Genomic DNA, 25,411 nt, shown 5'->3' with positions numbered 1-25,411 from the left:
GATTGTGATACCTTCACCCCTGCACGGTGGAGGTTGGCAGTGATGTCACTGACTGTTGTCTTTGGGTGTTTCTTCACAGCTCTCACAATGTTTGTCATCAACTGCTGTTGATACCCTTGGCTGACCTGTTCGATGTCTGTTGCTCAGTACACCAGTGGTTTCTTTCTTTTTCGGGCCATTCCATATTGTTGGGTTGGCTCTGCCCAATGTTTGTCTGGTCGAGTTTCCCTCTTCTCTCAGTTTCAAAATGGTTTGCTTTTCTCCCATAGACAGGTCTCTCGTCTTACAGCAAATGCAGTTTTCACAGGGGAAACCCACATCCAAAAACAAGGACTATCTAATGTTGAAGCAATCATTCTAAAAGGCAACATCTCAGCACCTATAAACATCTATCAGTCACACGTTTCAATACTTTTGCTCTTTTAAAAATTGGGTGGGTTCAAACAAATGGTGCTCTGTCATGAGTTAACACATCTAGATGTAAATACCATAAAATAAAAGCTGGAATTCTGAGCTTTTGTCTCATTCATCTTTTGATCTGAAACCCAAATGTCTTCAGTATACAACAAAAACAAAGGAATTGACCTTGCTTTTCCAATAATTTGGGAGGGTATTATAAACGTAGTTGAGTATTATTGTAAAACGTATTTATGCTTATAGACTATTTATGCTTATAGACTATATGTAATTGGCTGAGACTCCCTTGTTTAAAACTAGGATATGCTGTCATTCAAGTGAGTTGAGTGGGTGCGAAACAAAAAAGTGGCCAGGCATTTGAATATTAATTGTCAAAGCTACGTCACGACGACGGCAATTTCAAATCCAACCATTTTTTGCAAGATTTATTGCCCTTTGCATTGAATCTACAAACCCCATAGATGTCAAACTTAAACTACATCGCAGGATCATTTTTACCTATGTTATGCATGGAACAGAAAAAAGTTTTTGGATGAAAGGGGACATTAACAGCATCTTGACTATATGTAACATGAAAGGGAAAAACGATCTTTCAAAAATAGGTTGCAAATGTAATATTTATTTTTCCTTTCACTCTGAATGCATGTAATATTCAATGTTTAGGATAAATTATGTATGTTTTAAAAGCTAAGACAAGCAGAGGTGGTCATACTAGTTTAGTGACATACTCTTACGTTACACTTAGTTTGTATGACCACTTATGTACTCCAGTCAGGAGCACGTCATGTCATTGCTATCACTTAATGATTAAATAATCTTGTGGCTGATGTACCTATAGTTTTGTGCAGCTTTCATGTAGTTTGACATTGTTATTGCTATATTGAATACTTTCATTTTGAGAGAAATATTAAAATCGTATATAGAAGATTTACCATTTTGGTTAGAAATAAAAAGCATATTACATTGCAGAGTGACTACTAGTGTACTGGAATGCTAGCGTAAGATCATCCATGTTGTTTAGGGATCTCGTTAACAAAGTGGTAAGACTTCACACTTTGGTTCATCTTGGAGATGATTTACTACCCTTAGTAGATGCTGCTGTTATTGTTTGCAACAGAATTCAAATGGGCTCAGCAGTTAACTCTTAATTGCCTGTGTGTAAACATCTCTAAACTTTATTACACTTAGATTTGTTCTTTTCCTGGCGGAAGAAATCGAGCATTTATTTGGCTTAAGCAAATGACTCACCCGGGAAATTGGGGCGCACAGCATTTGCAGCAAGTGCAGTGTGTGATTTCTCTTTGGCTTGTCTTTTGTCTCAACAGGGTTCTGATCTGCACCCACTCCAACAGTGCAGCTGACCTTTACATTAAGGACTACCTTCATCCTTATGTTGAATCAGGCAATCCACATGCCAGACCTCTCAGGTATAGATATGCACACGAAAGACATGTTGGCTGAGGTACAATACAAACTTCTTTTGACTTTGGACATGCCATTAAGTTCTTATGCATATAGTCTGAAATTATTTGAATTTCAAGTAAAGAAAACTTTGGCCAAGTTATTTCTCCTAATAGTTTTCTGGTGTCATTTGTGCTAATGCAATCAGATTAAAGAAAATTCAAAAGCACAAAATACCTTGTAAATGTACTTATTATAGGGGTGCATCAATACACAAAATTCACCGTTCAATACTTCAGTGTCATGGTTCGATATTTTGTTGATACAAAAAAAGAGAATTTTTGCCTTTTTTAACAAATTTTATTGAAATTACCAACATATAAAAATATTAATTAAAAAATCAAATGTATCTGATGGAGAAATCACCCATCTTCTGTGGTGCATTCTTAGCAACAGAGTATATTTTACAAATAGTTCCTGAAAAAATAAGTCATACCATAACTATCCCAGCAGCTGTGACAGAATTATCTTTATTCCTGGCATCACAGTTATAGTTACAGGTACATCTCAATAAATTAGAATAGTGTCAAAAGCTTACTTTAGATAGGTTGTTCAATTCAAAAAGTGAAACTCACAGATGCACTGCACACACTGAGTGAAATATTTTATATTTTTCATATGTATAATTTTGACAATTATAGCTAACAGGAGACGAAAACCCTAAATTCACCATCTCTAGAAACTACAATATAATGTAACAAACAATCAAGAAACTATGCAAATTATTTTTAATGTAGAAATTAGGCAGGAATTTGCCCGCTGAAAACTATTTTCCCAAAGTGTTTAATGAATCTATATAATGTATGAGTGCTTAAATAAATGGACTTTTGTACCACATTCTAATTTAATGGGATGTACCTGTACAATTGGTCGCACAAACCTCCGCAGCTACTGTCAGACCTTTGGTTAAATCATCAGTAGTGACTGCTGAAAGGCGTGTCTGAAGAATGTTGCTTTTAATCTCCCATTCCGCACTTATACAGTGCCGGAAGTCAAGTAGTTCTGTGTAGCTCTTGACGTCCAGCCGTCTCAGGTCAGAGCAACAGTGAGGTTTGCGATACAATCGGGGCTCATCTGTCCACTCCACAGCATGTTATGAAACCTAGTGTTGTCCCCAAGTTAGAAAAGGGTCGCATGTCAACAACAATAAAAGTAGCAATAGCCCGGTCAGTTTATTTTGCCCTGTTTTAATCATGCAGTCCAAATACGTTGGGTAAAGTTTGTAGGAGGCGTGCTCCTTGTTTTATTCTGGCACTTGTTTTATCATTAGGGTGATGTCGACGTAAATGTGATGTCATGTTTGTTGCACTAACGTAGTTAAGCATTGTGTGACACTTGCAACATACCGGTGTACTTTTGTCTATGACACGCTTGCCATCTCGGACATGCTTAACACTAAAACAGAAGTAGTTCCAAAGGTTAGAGCGTCATTGTGAATTTCTGAACGTACCCTTCCTTCGTCAGAGTATAGTGGATCTGCGCTCAACAATAAATAAGGTGTTAAGGTGGAGTAGCTTAGCACAGTGGTCGCAGAAATAACTTGAATCTGACAAAAGGAATAATTAAAAAGTTATGAAAATCAGACATCGCTTTTGAAGTGTGGTTCAACAGAATTATTTTAAGAAACAACCTCATGAAACGAGCCTGGACAAAAATGTCACCCCTAGAAAAGATTGAACATTTTTGGACATCTTCAAACAAGGGTTGTCCTTTAATTAGCATCACAGGTCTCCTCAGACTTTAATCAGTCAGCCAGCCTATTTAAAAAGTGATCACTGTCTGTTTGGTGACATGGTGTGTAGCACACTAAATATGGGCCAGAGGTAGCTAAGGAGAGTTATCTCATGAGATTAGAAAGAAAATTAAAGACAAGCAAGTTAAAGGTAAGGACTATCAGACCATCTCTAAGCAGCTTCATGTTCCTGTGACTACAGTTGGAAATATTATTGAGAAATTGAAGTGCCAGAGGAGTGGATAAAAATTGCAGGAGGAAAATTGATGACACATTGAAAAAATGGATAATAATGCAAATTGTAACAGAACAGCGACAGACCCTTTCCAAAAATTAGAATATCATGGAAAAGTTTATTTATTTCCATAATTCCATTCAAAAAGGTAAACTTTCATAGATTATAGATTCAGGGCCCACCATTTAAACAATTTCAAGTATTTATTTGTTTATTTTTACATAATTTAGGCTTCCAGCTTGTAAAACCCATGAAATCAGGAATTAAAAAAATTATAATACTGTGAAGAAATCAGCCCAAATTTTGCAGGCTATATATTTGTTTTAAACTGAGGGTCACACACTAATCATCTACTAAACTCAAAGCACCTGCACGTTTCCCCAGGTGTCATTAAATAGCGGCAGTTTGGTTCAATTGTCTCTGAGTGGCGGCCGCAGTCTATGGCGCATGGAGGTGAAGGCGCTGCCACAGAGGGAAGCAAGCCGGACTGCAGGTTAAATTCTGTAAAAGAGGATTCCGAATGCTGCTCCCGTCAATTCACCTCCCAAATCGACGTTCCCTTCCCAACAAAATGGATGAGCTTCATCTCCGCACAAAGACCAGTAAAGACGTTCCGTCGCCATATGCTTTACGGAGACATGGCTTTGTGAACACATCCCCGATGGCGCCGTAATGCTTCCAACTACACTTGTCAGACCACGTCAGGGAGTTATTGGGGAAAACAAAAGGCGGCGAGATATGAACGAAAAATCGTGTACCGACGTCACAGAGCTCAATACACACTGCAGCCCGGACTTGGAGTCGGTTTTTGACATGTAGGTCATTCTACTCGCTGTGCGAGTTTGCTTCATTCAATCCTCCTCAAGCTAACACGAATGCCGCAGTGATAATGCTCGGTGATCAAGTAAATGAACTTGAAAAAAAGCACCCAGATTTTCCCCTCATTATTCTTGGGGACTTTAACAAAGCTAAACTCAACCAAAAACTCCCTAAATACAAGCAACAACATTGACTGTCCTACTAGGGAAGACAACATTCTAGACCACCGCTATACTATGCTAAATGACTCATACCGTGCTATCCCTCGCGCAGCTCTGGGCTCGTCTGATCACTTCTTAATTCACTTTAATACCAACATACAGGCAAAAACTTAAATGTGTGAATACTATGGTGAAAACAATGAAGAAGTGGACCTATATAGAAAAGTTAGAACTTCAAGACAGTTTAGACTGCATAGATTGGAGTGTCTTTGAAACTTCAACTGGCAACCTAGATGAATATATGGACTGTCACATCCTATATCAGTTTCTGTCAAGATGTGTGTGTACCAACAAAGAAATTTCACACGTTGCACCATTTCCATATCTGTTGTTACTGGCCTCTCGTGCTTGTGAAGTATCTGCACCATTTGCACAATTGACACTGTTCCAGATGATCACACTACTAGTCACTTTAAATTGCTAGAGGACTCTGCATCATTTGCACATTACTCAACAAAAAAAAACAAAATTGTATCGGCACTACCGGAGACCTTTGATTGCTCAGTGACTCTCCGTGCTGTGTTTTTATGTCTGTAAAGTATTTTCTGTCAAATGGCTGTCTGTTGTTGTACTAGAGCAGCTCCAACTACCGGAAACAAATTCCTTGTGTGTTTTTGACATACTTGGCAAATGATTCTGATTCTGGACAATACTATGTTCTGGGGCTGTTTTGCTCGATCTTGCACAGGTGTCTGGAATCTGTGCAGGGTGAAATAAAATCTCAAGACTATCAAGGTATGGTAGAGAGAAATGTGTTGCCCAGTGTCAGAAAGCTTGGTCTCAGTCGCAGGTCATGTGTCTTGCAACAGGATAATGACCCAAAACACACAGCTCAAAACACCCAAGAATGTATTAGAGAAAAACCGACAATTCTGAGATGGCCTTCGATGAGTTTTTATCTAAATCCTTTTGAACATCTGTGAAAGAAGCTGTAACATAACCTCTGGAGAAAGCACCCTCATTAAGAGGGGACTAAAAATACCTGCTGAGAGGTGGAAAGGTCTCTGAAAGTTACAAAAATAATTTTATTGCAGTGATTGCCTCAAAAGGTTGTGGCAACAAAATATTAAGGTAAGGTTACCATCATTTTTGTCCAAGCCAGTTTCATGAGTTTTTTCTTTTTAAAATAATTGTTTATCCACAATTAAAAAGCAATGTCTGATTTTCATCTGTTAATTTTCATTAAATTTGTATTTATTACGTTTGTCAGAGTCTTTATTTTTGTGTCCACAGTTCTTCTTTCATTAACAAAGGGGTTCAAACAATTTTGTCCACATAATATCCATATAATCAGTGATCCCCAACTGGCCAAATGTTGGTTTGATTCATTCATTAGTTTTTTCTCTTTTTCTAGGGTATACTTTAGGAATCGCTGGGTGAAGACGGTCCACCCAGTGGTCCAGCAGTACTGTCTTATCGCCAACACACAGGTTACTTTCAAAATGCCCACAAGGGATGATATCCTCAGGCATCGTGTGGTTGTGGTCACCCTCAGCACTTCCCAGTACCTCTGCCCGCTTGACTTGGATCCTGGTGAGACACATTTAATCTCATGTTTCAATAAAATCAATTGCTCAGTTAGGCCTGTCGCGAATGCATACGGTGGGGCAAAAAAGTATTCAGTCAGTCACCAATTGTGCAAGTTCTCCCACTTAAAAAGTTGAGAGGCCTGTAAATTTCATCATGGGTATACCTCACCTATTGGAGAGAAAATGAGAGAAAAGAAATCCAGAAAATTGCAGTCTGATTTTTTTTTTTTTTTTAATTTTTTTTAATCATTATTTTTTAATTCATTTTTTTTATTTTTATTTTAAGAATTAGCAAATTATGGTGGAAAATAAGCATTTGGTCACCTAAAAAAGGCAAAAATTCTGGCTCTCATAGACCTGTAATTTATTTCTTTAAGAGGCTCCTCTGTCCTCCATTCATCTGTACCTGTTTGAGCTCATCAGTATAAAAGACACCTGTCCACAACCTCAAACAGACACACTCCAAACTCCACTATGGCCAAGACCAAAGAGCTGTCAAAGGACCCCAGAAAAAAAATTGTAGACCTGCACCAGGCTGGGAAGACTGAATCTGCAATAGGTGTAAGCAGCTTGGTGTGAAGAAAGCAACTGTGGGAGAATTATTAGAACATGGAAGACATACAAGACCATTAATAATCTCCCTCAATCTGGGGCTCCACGCAAGATCTCACCCCGTGGAGTCAAAATGATCACCAGAACGGTGAGCAAAAATCCCAGAACCACATGGGGGGACCTAGTGAATGACCTGGGACCATTCCCAGGTCAGTCAGAGAGCTGGGACCAAAGTAACAAAGGCATCAACATCAGTAACAGACTACACTGCCAGGGACTTAAATCCTGCAGTGCCAGACATGTCCCCCTGCTTAAGTACATGTCCAGGCCTGTCTGAAGTTTGAGCATTTGGATGATCCAGAAGAGGATTTGGAGAATGTCATATGGTCGATAAAACCAAAATAGAACTTTTGGGTAAAAACTCAACTTGTCGTTTTTGGCGTAGAAAGAATGCGGAGTTGCATCCAAAGAACACAATACCTACTGTGAAGGATGGGGGTGGAAACATCATGCTTTGGGGCTGTTCTTCTGCAAAGGGACCAGGACGACTGATCCATGTAAAGGAAAGAATAAATGGGGCCATGTATCGTGAGATTTTTGTGTGAAAACGTCCTTCCATCAGCAAGGGCATTGAAGATGAAACGTGGCTGGGTCTTTCAGCATAATGATGATGATCCCAAACACACCGCCCGGGCAACGATGGAGTGGCTTCGTAAGAAGCATTTCAAGGTCCTGGAGTGGCCTAGCCAGTCTCCAGATCTCAACCCCATGGAAAATCTTTGGACGTAGTTGAAAGTCTGTGTTGCCCAGTGACAGCCCCAAAACATCACTGCTCTAGAGGAGATCTGCATGGAGGAATGGGCAAAAATACCAGCAACAAGTGTGTGAAAACTTGGTGAAGACTTATATAAAACGTTTGACCTATGTCATTGCCAACAAAGGGTATATAACAAGGTATTAAGATGAACTTTTGTTATTGACCATTTTCACTTATCACTTACCACTTTCCTCCATAATTTGCTAATAAATTCTTTAAAAATCAGACATGATTTTTTTTTTTTTTTTCCCCCCATTTTGTCTCTCATAGGTGAGGTATACCTATGATTCAAATTACAGGCATCTCCCATCTTTTTAAGTGGGAGAACTTGCACAATTGGTGGCTGACTAAATACTTTTTTGCCCCACTGTACCTATTTTACACACATTTAATCTCATGTATTTCAATTAAATCACTTGCTCAAATCAGCCTGTCAGAAATGCATACAGAGTTTAAGAAAGTGACGAAAAGCTTGCTTAAAGCTTACTTTGGGGGACCAACCAATAAACAATTTTGTGATTTTTATTCCATACTCCAATATAGTGCAGCCGTTAAATAAGTTGTGAACTGACGGGGCATTTAGGACATGAATAATATTGTTTGAGAAGCAAATATATTTCATGGAAGTATAGAACAGAAAAAAATGGAACTGTTGAAATGTTTGCAGATTTATTAGAAAAGAAAAACTGAAATCTCAAACAGCCATAAGTATTCAGACCCTTTGTTGTGACACTCATATATTTAACTCGGTGGTGTCCATTTCTTCTGATCATCCTTGAGATGCTTCTACACCTTCATTGGAGTCCAGCTGTGTTTGATTATACCGATTGGACTTGATTAGGAAAGCCACACACCTGTCTATATAAGACATTACAGATCACAGTGCATGTCAGAGCAAATGGGAATCATGAGGTCAGAGGAACTGCCTGAAGAGCTCGGAGACAGAATTGTGGCAAGTAACAGATTTGGCCAAGGTTACAAAAACATTTCTGCTGCACTTAAGGTTCCGAAGAGCACAGTGGCCTCCATAATCCTTAAATGGAAGATGTTTGGGATGACCAGAACCCTTCCTAGAGCTGCCCGTCCAGCCAAAGTGGGCAATAGGCGGAGAAGAGCCTTGGTGAGAGAGGTAAAGAAGAACACTGTGGCTTAGTTCCAGAGATGCAGTCGGGAGATGGTAGAAAGTTCTAGAAAGTCAACCATCACTGCAGCCATCCACCAGTCGGGGTTTTATGGCCCGACGGAAGCCTCTACTCAGTGCAAGACAGCTGAAGGACTCCAAGATGGTGAAAAATAAGATTCTCTGGTCTGATGAGACCACAAGAGAACTTTTTGGCCTTAATTCAAAGTGGTATGTGCGGAGAAAACTAGCCACTGCTCATCACCTGTCCAATACAGTCTCCACAGTGAAGCATGGTGGTGGCAGCATCATGCTGTGGGGGTGTTTTTCAACTGCAGGGACAGGACGACTGGTTGCAATCGAAGGAAAGATGTACAGGGATATCCTGGACGAAAACTTCCTCCAGCATGCTCAGGACCTCAGACTGGGCCGAAGGTTCACCTTCTAACAAGAGAATGACCGCAAGCACACAGCTAAAATAATGGAGTGGCTTCAGAAGAACTCCGTGACTGTTCTTGAATGACCCAGCCAGAGCCCTGACTTAAACCCAATTGAGCATCTCTGGAGAGACCACGCGTTCCTCCCAATCACACTCTTCCAGGTCTCACTGTCATTCCCCACGTGAGCATTGAAGTCCCCCAGCAGCATGATAGAGTCCCCAGCGGGAGCGCTCTCCAGCACCCCCTCCAAGGACTCCAAAAAGGGTGGGTACTCTGAACTGCACTTTGGTGCATAGGCACAAACAACAGTCAGGACCCATCTCCACCCACCCAAAGGCAGAGGGAGGCTACCCTCTCGTCCACCAGGGTGAACCCCAATATACAGGCGCTGAGCCGGGGGGCATTAAGTATACCCACAGCTGTTATGTATACCCACACCAGAGTGGAAGAGAGTCCAACTCCTCTGGAGGACTGGTACCAGAGCCTAAGTCGTGTGTGGAGGCGAGCGTGACTATATCTAGTCAGAACTTCTCGACCTCACACATCAGCTCAGGCTCCTTCCCTGTCAGAGAGTTGACATTCCACGTCCCTAGAGCCAGTTTCTGTAGCTGGGGATCAGATCGCCAAGGTCCCTGCCTTAGACCACCGCCACAGCTCACTATGGCCCCTCCCACACGTGGTGAGCCCATGGGAAGGGGCTAAATTTGTTTTGATGTTGGGAAACATTTGTGACAAGCTTGCAAAAAAGGAAGAAATCAGGAAAGGGCCAATACTTTTTTTGTGAGCACTGAACTTACATTTGGTATAACCAAAGAGTATATGCAAACAGTGTGATATGTCACCTTGTACATACATATGCCTTCAGAAACACTAATCCCTTTCCAGTAATTTCTTGAGGCTTTTATTCTAATTTGTACATGTATACAATTCAAGTCAAACTAGGCCACCTCCCTGTTCTTCCATGTTTGTTTGTTTTCTTTTTGACGAGTCTCTCCATTTGTTTTGCCATTTCATATTTTATGACTGGAAAAATTGTTGGGACCAGAGAGGCATTATGCCCTTTGTTATTCAGCATCTCTCCTCACGTCTTCACTACTAATTTCCCATGCCTTTTCATCCTCTCATCCTACCAAGCACTGTTTGAGCTTTTTAAAGCACAGTGAAATTAGTTATACCCCAGTCAAAATATCCGCAAAAATCTGCGTTGGGTTGCACTACTGGTTTAGAGGTGTTTTAAAGCTTCAATATCTGTTGTAAATGATGCATTATTTTATAGATACAATGAACAAAAATATAAATGCAACACTTTTGTTTTTTGCTCCCATTTTTCGTGAGCTGGACTCCACGATCTAAAACATTTTCTACATACACAAAAGGCCATTTCCCTCAAATATTGTTCACAAATCTGTCTAAATCTGTTCGTGACCATTCCTCCTTTGTCGAGATAATCCATCACACCTCACAGGTGTGGCATATTAAGATGCTGATTAGACAGCATGATTATTGCACAGGTGCGTCATAGGCTGGCCACAATAAAAGGCAACTGTGAAATGTGCAGTTTTATCACAGCACAATTCTGAGGGAGTGAGCAATTGGCATGCTGACTGCAGGAATCTCCACCAGAGCTGTTGCCCGTGAATTGACTGTTCATTTCTCTACCATAAGCAGTCTCCAAAGGCGTTTCAGACAAACACAAACGCAGACCACGTGTAATCACACCAGCCCAGGACCTCCACATCCAGCGTGTTCACCTCCAAGATCGTTTGAGACCAGCCACCCGGACAGCTGTTGCAACAATCGGTTTGCATTACCAAAGAATTTCTGCACAAACTGTCAGAAACCATCTCAGGGAAGCTCATCTGCATGCTCGTCATCCTCATCGAGGTCTCGACCTGAATGCAGTTCGTCGTCGTAACCGACTTGAGTGGGCGATTGCTCACATTTGATGGTGTCTGGCAGGTTGGAGAGGTGTTCTCGTTACGGATAAATCCCGGTTTGACTGTTCAGGGGAGATGGCAGACAGTGTGGGTGAGCGGTTTGCTCATGTCAACATTGTGGATCGAGTGGCCCATGGTGGCCGTGGGGTTATGGTATGGGCAGGCGTATGTTATGGGCAACGAACACGTGCATTTTATTGATGCCATTTTGAATGCACAGAGATACCGTGACGAGATCCTGAGGCCCATTGTTGTGCCATTCATCCACGACCATCACCTCATGTTGCAGCATGATAATGCACAGCCTCATGTTGCAAGGATCTGTACACAATTCCTGGAAGCTGAAAACATCCGTTCTTGCATGGCCACCATATTCCCCGGACATGTCACCCTTTGAGCATGTTTAGGATGCTCTGGATCGGCGTATACGACAGCGTGTTCCAGTTCCTGCCAATATCCAACAACTTCGCACAGCCATTGAAGAGGAGTGGACCAACATTCCACAGGCCACAATTAACAACCTGATGAAGTCTATGCGAAGGAGATGTGTTGCACTGCGTGAGGCAAATTGTGGTCACCCCAGACAGATACTGACTGGTTTTGTGACCCCCCCCCCACAATATAGCAAAACTGCACATTTTAGAGTGGCCTTTTATTGTGGCCAGACTAAGGCACTCCTGGGCAATAATCATGCTGTCTTATCAGCATCTTGATATGCCACACCTGTGAGGTGGGATGGATTATCTCGACAAAGGAGAAATGCTCACTAACAGATTTAGACACATTTGTGAACAATATTTGAGGGAAATGGCCTTTTGTGTATGTAAAAAAAAGTTTTAGATCTTTGAGTCCAGCTCATGAAAAATGGGAGCAAAAACAAGTGATGCATTTATATTTTTGTTCAGTGTATATACCTCACCTTGAAAGAACCAAAACTGTATTACATAAGAGCAGCACAGGCTTTGTCAGAATAAAATTGTGCCATTGTCGGTCACCATTTAGAAAATGTAACTGTTTGTCCATCCCATTCAGGCCTGTTCACTCATATCTTGTTGGATGAAGCTGCCCAGGCCATGGAGTGTGAGACGATCATGCCTTTTGCCTTAGCTAGCAATACCACCCGCATTGTGTTGGCTGGAGACCATATGCAAGTAAGTGCCAAAATAAAATCGTACTGCAGGATATCGATTTCGGTTATGTACATTTGTATGACATCTGAATTTTGCTGACATGCTGAGATTTCCTCACACCGTCTTGCTTCCTTAATTAATCAAAATATCTTTGAGGAAGAGCTGCACAGCTCGCTGCAGGTATGAATCGTAGCTTTTTTTAAAAATCAAAACAGAACTTCCTCGATTTATCTGTCTCTCAGCCACAGCTAGTATGAACTTGAGCATCGGTGAAGCTTTCGAAGTCCACTTATGGATTTCCTCATTTCCTGCTTTCTTGACAGTGCAGAGGATTACCAGTAGTTTGTGGATGAAAACATTGCAAAATTCCACACTTCAAATTTGTTTTAATTACTTGCACACTCTCTTTAGAGCAAAGAAAAGTGGATTCCAAACTGCATCCACCTGTGCAACAACTATGCCTCATTCACTCATATTACATTGCTTTCTTTTGTCTTTCAAATTACTATTCTGTTGTAATTGTTTAAATGTATGTACAGTTGTGCTTTCATCTTTTACATACTCTGGCAGAAATTGTATCTCCAGTCACCCAAAACATGTAAATTTGACACATCATGCAGTAGAGTTTTGTTAACAAGAAGGACAATGAATGACAATTTATTTTTTTAAATCACAAAAGTATGTGAAATCAGGCTTCAAAATGGTCAAGAATAGAGACATTTTTCAGCTTGTAGACGCTGTGGGCGTGTCGCTGAATGCTCTGAAAACCCCGCCACCCCAGAACTTTCAGCTGTCAATCCAATACATGCCTTGTCTTATGGCTCCTTAGCGGGGAGAGGAGAATTTCCAGTGACGCACATTGCACTGGCTCTCACGGGCTGAAGAGAATCAGCCTCTGAGCGGTACAACGCGCTGCTATGGCCGCCGGAGGATTCACCATATCTGGTCGCAGCAGTGGGTTGCACAGAGGTCCCTTTCCCCCCCCCGCCTCTCCTAGCGATGTGCGGCTTGCAGCTGTGTGGCTGGTGACCCTAAGGCTTTTCCGCCGGAGCTCTGGCGGGTACTCTAACCGATGTCGGGCTGGGAAGGGGCCGCGGGGCAGGGGATCCCGTCCGGTTCACCAGGACCTTGCAACACAGTACGCGTGGGGCCAGACAGACGGCAGAAAGACTAGTACAAGTAGCACAACAAAACACGTTACACTTCAGGGAAGATGTATTTTTTTAAGTTTTGGGCATAGTTTGATGGTCAGTTGCACTCTTTACTAGTAGTAATGGCTCTAGTTTTTCATGCTGAGCAAAGAGGCAGCCTGTGGGACAGGACGTGTCGCTGACTACCGTGGCAGCTCAAAGCACTTTGTCGGCGGCCACGAGAGTCATGTGCAGTCGGGCTCAAAAGGAGAGAGACTAATTTAAGGAAGGGAAAACAATAAATCAAAGTAACCAGCCAGGGTACATAAAATCCAATATATTGGGGGGATCTTTCTGATATTTTCACAGGTTGAAGTGAGCATGAATAGGAATTTCCATACATTTTGGTGACGCAGTTTTTTGTTTTTTTCATTAAGCGATGTCAAGCTTTTCAATAGCGGGCGCCCCTATATGGAGAACAAATGCTAATAACGACCATAAACTCGCAAATATTGGGGCAAAAGTGATATTTTCAGAGGTTGAAGTGGGCATAAGTAGAGATGTCCACATACATTTTGGTGACGGTTGATCGCACTTTTCGCCAGCCCAACTGGAAAGTGGAGTAATTTAAGGGGGAACAACCTGGGGTGATGCGTCGTGTTGGTCGTGGCCGCTCACAACGCACCGTCTTCGGATACGAATGCGCTGATGACCTGCTGAAGAGGACCGAGGTGGGAGGAGAATTAATGTGGTGCAACTGAACCAAATGAGTGTTCGGTGCGTATAAAATATTCCCGTGATCAAACTCGTGTAAGGAATGTGAGGCAAAATGAATTTTCGCGTCCGGTGTGAACGTAGCATTAGGAATAAGGAAGTGGCAATTCTGCCGAATGACCACTGCATGGACTAAGGGAGCTTGGTGTTAATATAGTGGGGGGATGGCTTCATGCCAGAAGGTATACTCCCCAGCTCGCTTTTGTCATGGGGCTAGTTTTTAGCCCCACCCAAAAAGTTTTAAGCTACAGTGGGTACGGAAAGTATTCAGACCCCCTTAAATTTTTCACTCTTTGTTATATTGCAGCCATTTGATAAAATCATTTAAGTTCTTTTTTTTTTTTCCTTCCCCCTCAATGTACACACAGCACCCCATATTGACAGAAGAAAACAGAACTGTTGAAATTTTTGCAAATTAAAAAAGAAAAACTGAAATATCAGAGACAGAATTGTGGCAACGTCAAATTTGCTGCAATATAACAGTGAAAGATTTCAGGGGCTCTGAATACTTTCCGTACCCACTGTTTATCTCAACAATTCAGTACCCAATTCTCATTCTTTGAAAACATTTTCAGTACTTCAAATATTTTAATGTATTTCGAAAAAAAACATGACAATGACTTTGGGGGTACTGTAAAATGAGTGATTTAAGTTTTTTTTAAGAATTAAATTAAACTATAACGCATTTTAGAATATTGCAATAGTTAGACAAAACATAGCAAAGAAAATTTGTTAGTCCCTGTGTAGTCATTATTCGTATTTTCCCAAGAAATTGCCAATATTTCAGAAATTCTGCAAGGGTTTGAACTTATGAGCAGAACTGTAGTTGTGTTCCGATTTTAACTTTGTAGCCGTTGTGTTCAGCGTTATCAAACCGTTGAATTGTCTGTCCATATCTTAATCATGAGTGCATAGGGTTTGCTATCTTTCAATTTATATTAAAAAGAAAAAAAACTACATTGATATAATAGTCTTTTGCTACTTTGGTATTCTTTTTTCCAAGGTTGCCATCTTCATGGTGTTCAGACCTTAGGTGCCATCATGGTATAGCATATGCCAATGAGACTTGTCAAGCTTGATAGTAAAAAGATAAAAATGTTCTCTACAAAGAAATATATTGTAGATAATTAAAATTACATATCCCTTCTATTCCTCTTTCCTTTTTTATTTACAGCTCAGTCCATTTGTGTACAGCGAGTTCGCCCGCGAGCGAAACCTGCACGTGTCCTTGTTGGACAGACTGTACGAGCACTACCCTTCAGAATTCCCATGCCGCATCCTTCTGTGCGAGAACTACCGCTCCCATGAAGCTATCATCAAGTAGGTGTGAGCCCTCAGCACACTGGCCTTATGATAGTGGCGGAGAGATGAAATGCTGAGAGGGAGAGAGAAATGGTCTGACTTGGGTGCTCAGAGTGCTTTGTCTCATGATTGGGGCAATGCTCAGAGTTGTCTTATTTCAGATGCTGTCAAAAAGCTACAGTTTTGTGAAACATCAAATAAAGAATGCAGAGTTGTAAGTTGACATAAGTTCTAAAGCAAGGTCTTTTGTTGGTTTTAATATAAGCATATATTGTTACTTTTTGTGTCACCATGTATACAAATGTCAGATTATGAACCTGAGTGGATGGCTGATGACCAGGGAAACTAATACAAAATTTATTTCAACTGGCTTTTAATTAATTCAGTTTAAATGTTCATTCTGTTTTTATCATATTCCTTCCTATTGTCTTCTCAATACAGCTACACGTCGGAGTTGTTTTATGATGGCAAGCTGATGGCAAGTGGAAAGCAGCCCTCTCACAAGGACTTCTATCCTCTAACGTTCTTCACTGCACGAGGAGAAGATGTCCAGGAGAAGAACAGCACTGCCTACTACAACAATGCTGAGGTATTGAAGAAGAGTTTTTTTTTTCCCCCCTGATCAAGATAATCTTCAATGTGACATACCAGATGTACACTGGGCATTGAAAAATATCGTCAGCCATGCATTTCATGATTCATTTCTTGATTTATTACTGGTTGTAGTTGGCATTGAGGACTAACGGTGTTAGTCATGAACTCCCCCTAAAATAATAAACATAGACTCACCACTGACCCCTTTCAGCCAATTGCACTAAGGATGTTCCATGAGCCACTGCCATATTAATTAACCCTAATAAAGGACAGTGAGTAACTGTTAACAACAGGAAAAAACATTTAGGGTTTTCCTTCCTGGGCTTAAATAAAGTGGAATAAATTATTTGCTTTGGCCTTTATAATCCTATTGTCATATGTTGGCAAATTATTAATATCCCTACCTCCCTTTGGTGAGTGAAAGGAGATTGATTACATTTGCTCACGTGGGCAATGACAGTGAAACCTGGAAGGGCGTGATTGTGTGGAACTGCCTCCCCGATCAGAACTCGAGTGGTGTTCTGTTATTAGACTTCTATGCTCACCATGTGGTCGTGTCATCGGACTTGCGGCCGCATGTCTTGGACACTTGGGTGAAGAGAGGGGCGGCGCGGTCCAACGTGGCAGGCCCAAGCGTATTGTGAGGGTCTGCTGGGAACGTCTGGCAGAATCCCGTCAGAAGGAGTTTCAACTCCCACCTCCGACAGAACTTTGCTCATGTTCCGGGGGAGGTGGGAGACATCGAGTCCGAGTGGACCATGTTCCGCGCCTCCATTGCTGAGGCGGCCGACCGGAGCTGTGGCCGTAAGGTGGTTGGTGCCTGGCATGGCGGCAATCCCCGGACACGTTGGTGGACACCAACGGTGAGGGATGCCTTCAAGCTGAAGAAGGAGTCCTATCGGGCCTTTCTGGCCTGTGGGACTCCTGAGGCAGCTGATGGGTACCGGCTGGCCAAGTGGAATGCAGCGTTGGTGGTCGCTGAAGCAAAAACTCGGGTATGGGAGGAGTTCGGTGAGGCCATGGAGAAAGACTTCTGGACGGCTTCGAGGAAATTCTGTCCACCATCCGGTGTCTCAGGAGGGGGGAAGCAGTGCACCATCAACACTGTGTTTCATGGAGATGGGGCGCTGCTGACTTCGACTCGGGATGTTTTGAGTCGGTGGGGAGAATACATCGAAGACCTCCTCAATTCCACCGACACGCCTTCCCATGAGGAAGCAGAGTCTGGGTTCTCTGAGGGGCTCTCCTATCTCTGGGTTTGAGTTCACCGAGGTAGTTAAAAAGCTCCTCGGTGGCAAGGCCCCGGGGGTGGATGAGATTCACCTGGAGTCCCTAAAGGCTCTGGATGTTGTGGGGCTGTACTCGTTGACACGCCTCTGCAACATCGCATGGACATCGGGGACAGTGCCTCTGGATTGGCAGACTGGGGTGGTAGTCCCCCTTTTTAAGAAGGGGGAACAGAGGGTGTGTTCCAACTACAGGGAGATCACACTCCTCAGCCTCCCTGGCAAGGTCTATTCAGGGGTGCTGGAGAGGAGGGTCAGTCGGGAAGTCGAATCTCAAGATTCAGGAGGAGCAATGTGGTTTTCGTCCTGGCCGTGGAACAGTGGACCAGCTCTTCAACCTCGGCAGGGTCCTCAAGGGTGCATGGGAGTTCGCCCAACCAGTCTACGTGTTTTGTGGACTTGGAGAAGGCTTTCGACCGTGTCCCTCGGGGGGTCCTGTGGGGGGTGCTTCGGGAGTATGGGGTAGCAAACCCCCTGATATAGGCTGTTCTGTCGCTGTACGACCGGAGTCAGAGTTTGGTCCGCATATCCGGCAGTAAATGGGACTCGTTTCCGGTGAGGGTTGGACTCCGCCAAGGCTGCCCTTTGTCACCGATTCTGTTCATAACTTTTATGGACAGAATTTCAAGGCGCAGCCGAGGCATAGAGGGGGTCCGGTTTGGTGGCCTCAGTATTGTATCTCTGCTTTTTGCAGATGATGTGGTTCTGTTGGCTTCATCAAGCCGTGATCTCCAACTCTCACTGGAGCAGTTCGCAGCTGAGTGTGAAGCGGCTGGGATGAGAATCAGCACCTCCAAATCTGAAACCATTGACCTCAGTCGGAAAAGGGTGGCGTGCCCTCTAAAGTTCGGGAATGAGATCCTCCCCCAAGTGGAAGAGTTCAAGTATCTTGGGGTCTTGTTCACGAGTGAGGGAAGAATGGAACAGGAGATTGACAGGCGGATCGGTGCAGCGTCTGCAGTGATGCAGACTTTGTATGGATGCGTTGTGGTAAAGAAGGAGCTAAGCCAAAAGGCGAAGCTCTCGATTTACTGGTCGATCTACATTCCTACCCTCACCTATGGTCACGAGCTGTGGGTCGTGACCGAAAGAACAAGATCCCGGATACAAGTGGCCGAAATTAGTTTCCTCCACAGGGTGTCCGGGCTCTCCCTTAGAGAGAGGGTGAGAAGCGCGGTCATCCGGGAGGATCTCAGAGTAGAGCCGCTGCTCCTCCACATCGAGAGGAGCCAGATGAGGTGGATTGGGCATCTGATTCGGATGCCTCCCTGACGCCTCCCTGGTGAGGTGTTCCGTGCACATCCCACCGGGAGGAGACCCCGGGGACGACCCAGGACACACTGGAGAGACTACGTCCTTCGGCTGGCCTGGGAACGCCTCGGGATCCCCCCGGAAGAGCTGGATGAAGTGGCTGGGGAGAGGGAAGTCTGGGTGGCCCTGCTAAAGCTACTGCCCCCGCAACCCGACCTCGGATAAGCAGTAGAAAATGGATGGATGGATGATTACATTTAGTTAAACCCACAATTATATAGTTTGAACACTTATCGAGTGCTATGAAAAAGTATTGGCCCCCTTCTCAAATGCTTATATTTTTGCATAGTTTCCCCACTTTAATGTTTAACATCAAACAAATGTGGAGTGGCTGGCCTACAAAGATTACCCTAAGAGAAGAGCAATGACTCATCCATGAGGCCACAAAAGAACTCAGGACAACTTCTAAAGAACCGCAGGGCCCCCTTTCCTCAGTGAAGGTCAGTGTTCATAACTCAACAATAACAAAGAAGCTGGGCAAAAATGGCATCCAGGGCAGAGTTCCAAGGCGAATACCACTGCTGACCAAAAGAACACAAAGACTTGTCTTACATTTACAAAAAAAATAAAAATATGGGCCAAAATATCTCCACAGAGGTGTGAACACTCATGGCCAGTCATAGAAAATGCTTGATTTCAGTTGTTGCTGCTGAGAATGGCCCAACCAGTTATTAGGTTTAGAGGACCATTACTTTTTCACACAGGGTCAGGTAACTTAGAATTGATGATCTTAAACATTAAAGTGGGGAAATTATACAAAAATATAAGAATTTGAGGAGGGGGCCAATACCTTTTCACGGCACTGTAGCTTTCCTGTACCACCTGTTAACTTCAGAGGCTTTTTCTTTTTTAACTTTTTTTTTTTTTTTTGCAGGTGTTTGAGATTGTGGAGCGTGTAGAGGAGTTACGCAAGAAGTGGCCAGTAGCTTGGGGAAAGCTGGATGAGTGCAGCATTGGAGTGGTTTCACCGTATTCGGACCAGGTCTTTCGCATTCGTGCTGAGCTCCGAAAAAAGAGAATGCATGAGGTCAGCGTGGAAAGAGTGCTCAATGTCCAGGGTGAGATCAAGTCTTTACTAGGTTACTATTGTCTGTTAGATTTATATGCAGTAACATTGTCTGACTTGAATGTTAGTTTTCATAAACACAGCATTTTCAAAAGCAGACTGACTTAGGGCTGGGAGACAAATCAATAAATATCGCAGTAGACGTAATCAATAACAATAGAAAATGTGTTTGATAAAACGCAGTTAAACCACAAGTCATTCCCTGGGAGGCTACAACAGAGGCTTTAGGGCTCTTTTCTTTTTTTTCCGGGTCGCTGTCGATCTATATAGAGGCAGTAGAAGCTAGGAAGAGACTTGAGATCTACGCTCAACCTCTCAACCTATCACCGCCCAGCTAAGCAAATTAGGTTACTTCATCAAATACATTAACTCTTTTCTAACGTAGAAATAACCTGTTTAGTAACATGTACAGTAGCGATTTAATGTTTTGCAATCGTACCTCAGAACTTCATTACCAAAAAAAAAAACGCCATGCACTGAAATGAAAGGACGAGTGTGACAGCACGAGAGGGAAGGTCACATCACTAGTTTATCAGTGGACATGGATTTGTTTAAGTCTGACAGGTAAGGTGACCGATGCTGTCTGTAAACTATGCAAGATTATCGTCCCTATAATGTCTCTCTAAACATGCAAATCTCTAAATCTCAGCCTGCCTCTCATTCATTAGAGGACATCAACGTCAAACCACAGGCATCATCCTCTGTCTGTCAAGCCAGCCGCCACAACAATTGTTCATACTGTAATGCCCACACAAGTGGTCAAGGATGAACGGAATTGCCAATGCAATTCCAGTCTCTTTATTGATAAGGATGGGAATTGATAAGATTTTTCCGATCCCATTTTCAATACTGCTTAACGATTTGATTATTTTTCGATTCTCTTGCCGATTCTCACAATTGTAGTCTGGGGGAGAAAAAAAACATCCAGGGGACTTTAAAAAGCTAAAGAAAATAATTTAATTAATATATTGGATGTATATGAGGGCTACACGATTATGGCCAAAATAATAAAAACGAGTATTTTGATCAGTATTGTAATCACGTTTATTAGTCACGATTATTCTTCGTTAAGGAAAAACCTTTATTTTTTTTGCACTACTTTTCAACAAACTATCATTTTTCAGTGCAAGATGAATCGTTAAATAAGAATATCCATCCATCCATCCATCCATTTTCTGAGCCGCTTCTCCTCACTCGGGTCGCGGGCGTGCTGGAGCCTATCCCAGCTGTCATCGGGCAGGAGGCGGGGTACACCCTGAACTGGTTGCCAGCCAATCACAGGGCACATAGAAACAAACAACCATTCAGACTCACAGTCATGCCTACAGGCAATTTAGAGTCTCCAATTCATGCATGTTTTTGGGATGTGGGAGGAAACCGGAGTGCCCGGAGAAAACCCACGCAGGCACGGGGAGAACATGCAAACTCCACACAGTCGGGGATGGGGATTGAACCCCGCACCTCAGAACTGTGAGGCTGACGCTCTAACCAGTCGGCCACCGTGCCGCCTAAATAAGAATAAATGAAAGATTATAAAAAGATAAATGTACCCCAAAAAATTATATGAAATGAAAGCAGGAATTCTGAACTTTTTTCTGATATTCATCTTTTGATCTGAAACCCAAATGTCTTCAGTATACAACAATAACAAAGGAATTGACCTTGCCGTTTCAATACTTTTGGAGGGGACTGTAAATATGCTATTACAAAATTACGTAATGGAAGCAAATACAGTTCATGCAATGTCAGGCTGTAAGCACCGACTTTTCATTTGAAAATCCTCGTCAGTATAGTGTGACTTGTCAAGGAAGGGTACGTCTCCGTTTTTGTGCTTGTTTGGTCAGTCGTGCCAGCCGAAAAGGAAAAGTCAAGGCAGACGCCTACGATTGTTAATTGTGTCTTACCGTGACACGCCACCTCTCTGCCAACATGCTGAGAAGGCCCACTAAAAGCTTCATATATTACTACATTGGACATCAATGCCATTTTAAGCTTTTATTTTGAAGTTGGCAACAGAGCACATTGAATGAAGCAATGACGCCTTAACGATACGTTCGCCCCCTGGTGGCTGGCTGACTTGGTTGCGGGCATTGCTGCAAATGAAGCATTTATGCAGCAGAGCCTGTATTTTAAATATAAAAAAATCGCAGACGATCAGGCACATTTAATCGTGACAGCCAAAATCGCAGTCACGATTAAAATTCGATGAATGTTGCAACCCTACTGGATATTATATCCAGGCTTCTCATGATTAATTTTCCCCGGTTTGGGTTGTTTGCAAGTTCCTGCGTTGTAAACGAATCCTGCGTATCTTTCAGCATGTGGCATATCTGCTTCTGCCCTCCTTGAGCATGCTTTAAGCTGTCTAATGACACCCCAGTTGAAGTTTACTATAAAACAATACTCACAACAAAGAGAATTATATACATTGTATATTTAAATACAAGAGACATCGTTTTAGAGCTCGCCAGCTTAATGCTAACACTCAATGAAAACCTTATTGGCAAGCTAGCTAAAATTAGCATTAGATCACGGGAGGGATTTATCTTCAAACAACGAATATTCCCACATAAACACGAGTAATGCATACAGACAGGTAATGTAACAACACTCTCCGGTAGGGCTGGGTAATTATATGATCGAGATTGGATAAATTTCACGTCGAGCTCGGTGATCAGCTGTTTATGTATTTGCTCAATCGAACGTAGCGTGAATCTGTTTGATGAAAGCCAATCAGTCGTCCTTTCTTGTTCCACTTCCGTTTGCAAGTTGTGGGAGTAGCGTAATTTCTTGTGCATAATGCACAATTTTCTTTCTCAAAAAACCTTCAGTTTTCAGTAGTGCACATTTTAAATAGGTATACAAAAAGTTACAAAAAATCCTTCATATTAAAATGAGCTATACTGATAAATAACAACATTATGATATATACAGTGGGTCAAAAAAATACTTAGTCAGCCACCAATTGTGCAAGTTCTCCCACTTAAAAAGATGAGATGCCTGTAATTTCCATTATAGGTATACCTCACCTATGAGAGACAAAGTGAGGAAAAAAATCCAGAAAATCACAGTCTGATTTTTAAAGCATTTATGAGCAAATTATGGTGGAAAATAAGTATTTGGTCAATAACAAAAGTTCATCTCAATACTTTATATGCAACTCTGCATTCTTTCTCCTCCAAACACGACAAGTTCAGTTTTTACCAAAGTTCTACTTTGGTTTCATCTGGGCATATGACATTCTCCCAGTCCTCTTCTGGATCATCCAAATGCTCTCTACCAAACTTCAGACGGGCCTGGACATGTACCGGCTTAAGCAGGAGGACATGTCTGGCACTGCAGGATTTGAGTCACTGGCGGCATCGTGTTTTACTGATGTAGCCTTTCTTACTTTTGGTTGGGATCGTTCATTTTGACCACACGGGTGAGATCTTGCGTGGAGCCCAAGATCAAGGGAGATTATCGCTCTCATAGTTGATTTCTTCACACCAAGCTGCTTACCTATTGCAGATTCATTCTTTGGTCTTGGCCATAGTGGCGTTTGGAGTGTGACTGAGGTTGTGGACGGGTGTCTTTTATACTGATAACGAGTTCAAACAGGTGCCATTAATACAGGTAACGAGTGGAGGACAGAGGAGCCTCTAAAGAAGTTACAGAAAACCAGAAATCTTGCTTGTTTGAAGTTGACCAAATACTTATTATCCACTTACCACAATACTTACCCCTCCCACGTGAGCATTGTCACATGAGCCGACTTGCGATGTAATGAAAACTGGTCATGTGTCGGGATGGTACATTCAATTCTGGTTAATATAATAATAATAATAATAAATAATAATATACTACTACTAATAAAACAAAGTTAACACGCAACAACAAGATGCACAGGGGGGAAAACACAAAAAGTCTATCATTCACATCATTAACTATTTAGGGGATTAGGGGACTAACTGACATAAAACAGAATTTTAACAACTATTCACGGCGACGCTAGGCATGCTGGGAAATACGTTGACGCTGCGTGGTGACGTCATCGTTAAAACATGGCGGTTTGCTATCAGAGTATTTCCCAGCATGCCTAGCATCGCCGTAAATACTGCTGTCTTCATGGGGTTTTGCATCTCTGTGAAAAGGGTCCTTTAAATAATTTTGCCTGAATGCTGAAAAAAAAAAAATTATACTACACTATTCTCATTTCATTTAAACATGGTCTATGACCAATATACCTTGGCAGACCATGTTGGATACCTCTGTTTTAGATTATTCTAATAAATTGTGGTTATAACATTTTATATGCATGTCTCGTATCATTGTGGAAATAAGTTTTTTGTCAGAATGTAATTGCCATTTGCAAAAATGAAAATTGTGATTCATTTTAAGTCAATGTTTAATTTGCAATTTTTTTATATTGCGAGGGAATCGTTTATTCGTCACACAATGCACAATTATTTGTTATTATTTTAAACAAAGACAAATTACTTTAGCAAGAAAATTTTCTTTTATCAATATTTTATAATTAAAATTCTTGTCTTGACCTTGCTTTAAATAAGGATCTTACATGAAATCGGGGGGAAAAAATACCATGTTGTGTACAGAGTGCTTCCCTTGTTTGTTTTGACAAATGGGATTTTGTTTCTAGAATTGTCAATCCCACTTAAAATTGAGGGACATCTTATATGCAGTCCCTTGTATGTACCCATCATGATGCATTATTTGCAGAGCCATGTCTCACTGTTGAGGGGCAACTAGTCTTAGTGGCCAATTACTGACAAGGGACTGACAAGATTTGCATAATTGGCACAAGCGGTAATCGTCACTGAAGTACACAGAAGTCACAAACAAATCCACCAACATCCCAAAGGCATTGTTAGTATTTCTCCATGAAGTTTTCTATCCCTGATTTCAATTTGTGAGAGAATCTAATTATTTATTCTCTATGGGGATGTGAGAAACACTACTCTGGGTTGTCCCATTGTAATTATGAGAGCGCATATTGACCTTCACATCAATTCTCATTATAAGGGGTATAAGAGCTTCACGCAATCGCTCCCCTGATTAAGCTTCATCCATCTTCCACTTTCTTTCTATACAAATGCTTTCTACAGGTCATTAAGTCCCTCATTAATTGCACATGAAAGGCACAGAGAGAGACACAACAAACGGCACTCTTGCTAATGTCTGGAATTGAATTTGGACATACACTGATGTTTGTTTTTGTGATCTATTAGCGAGCTCCAGATAGGGTTGGGCATCGTTTGAATTTGAGCAATGCCGGTCCCGATTCCGGTTTCTTATTTCAATTCCGGTTCTAAAGGATTCTCGATTCCAATTCTTTTAGGGGGCTGGGTTCAAAAACGTTTGCATGGTTTAAATAAAGAGTGTCCAAATTATGAACATCTATTTTCTTAGCAGCCCGCAGCATAGACTAAAATGAACATTTGATCTCGGGTTCTTTATGACCATTATCAATGTCAAACCTATGAACTAAAAGGCAATGTGTGTGGAACTAACGCAATTGACTGAATATCCATTCATTAA

At 42.0% G+C, this 25,411-nt stretch overlaps 1 protein-coding gene across 2 annotated transcripts in view; it reads left to right on the top strand.

The window, feature by feature from the left end:
* Positions 1-25,411, top strand: part of helz (helicase with zinc finger) — a 121,430-nt gene that overhangs the window by 61,713 nt on the left and 34,306 nt on the right. For both annotated transcript variants that reach the window (XM_061769332.1, XM_061769333.1), the window contains 6 exons: positions 1,743-1,844; positions 6,240-6,418; positions 12,313-12,431; positions 15,489-15,634; positions 16,058-16,205; positions 19,682-19,865. In XM_061769332.1, the coding sequence (XP_061625316.1) occupies positions 1,743-1,844; positions 6,240-6,418; positions 12,313-12,431; positions 15,489-15,634; positions 16,058-16,205; positions 19,682-19,865 (878 nt within the window). The remainder of the gene's footprint in view (positions 1-1,742; positions 1,845-6,239; positions 6,419-12,312; positions 12,432-15,488; positions 15,635-16,057; positions 16,206-19,681; positions 19,866-25,411) is intronic.

This window comes from Phyllopteryx taeniolatus, chromosome 4 (assembly GCF_024500385.1).
Source record: "Phyllopteryx taeniolatus isolate TA_2022b chromosome 4, UOR_Ptae_1.2, whole genome shotgun sequence".
Lineage (NCBI taxonomy): Eukaryota > Metazoa > Chordata > Actinopteri > Syngnathiformes > Syngnathidae > Phyllopteryx > Phyllopteryx taeniolatus.
This window is presented reverse-complemented; position numbering and strand designations above follow the sequence as displayed.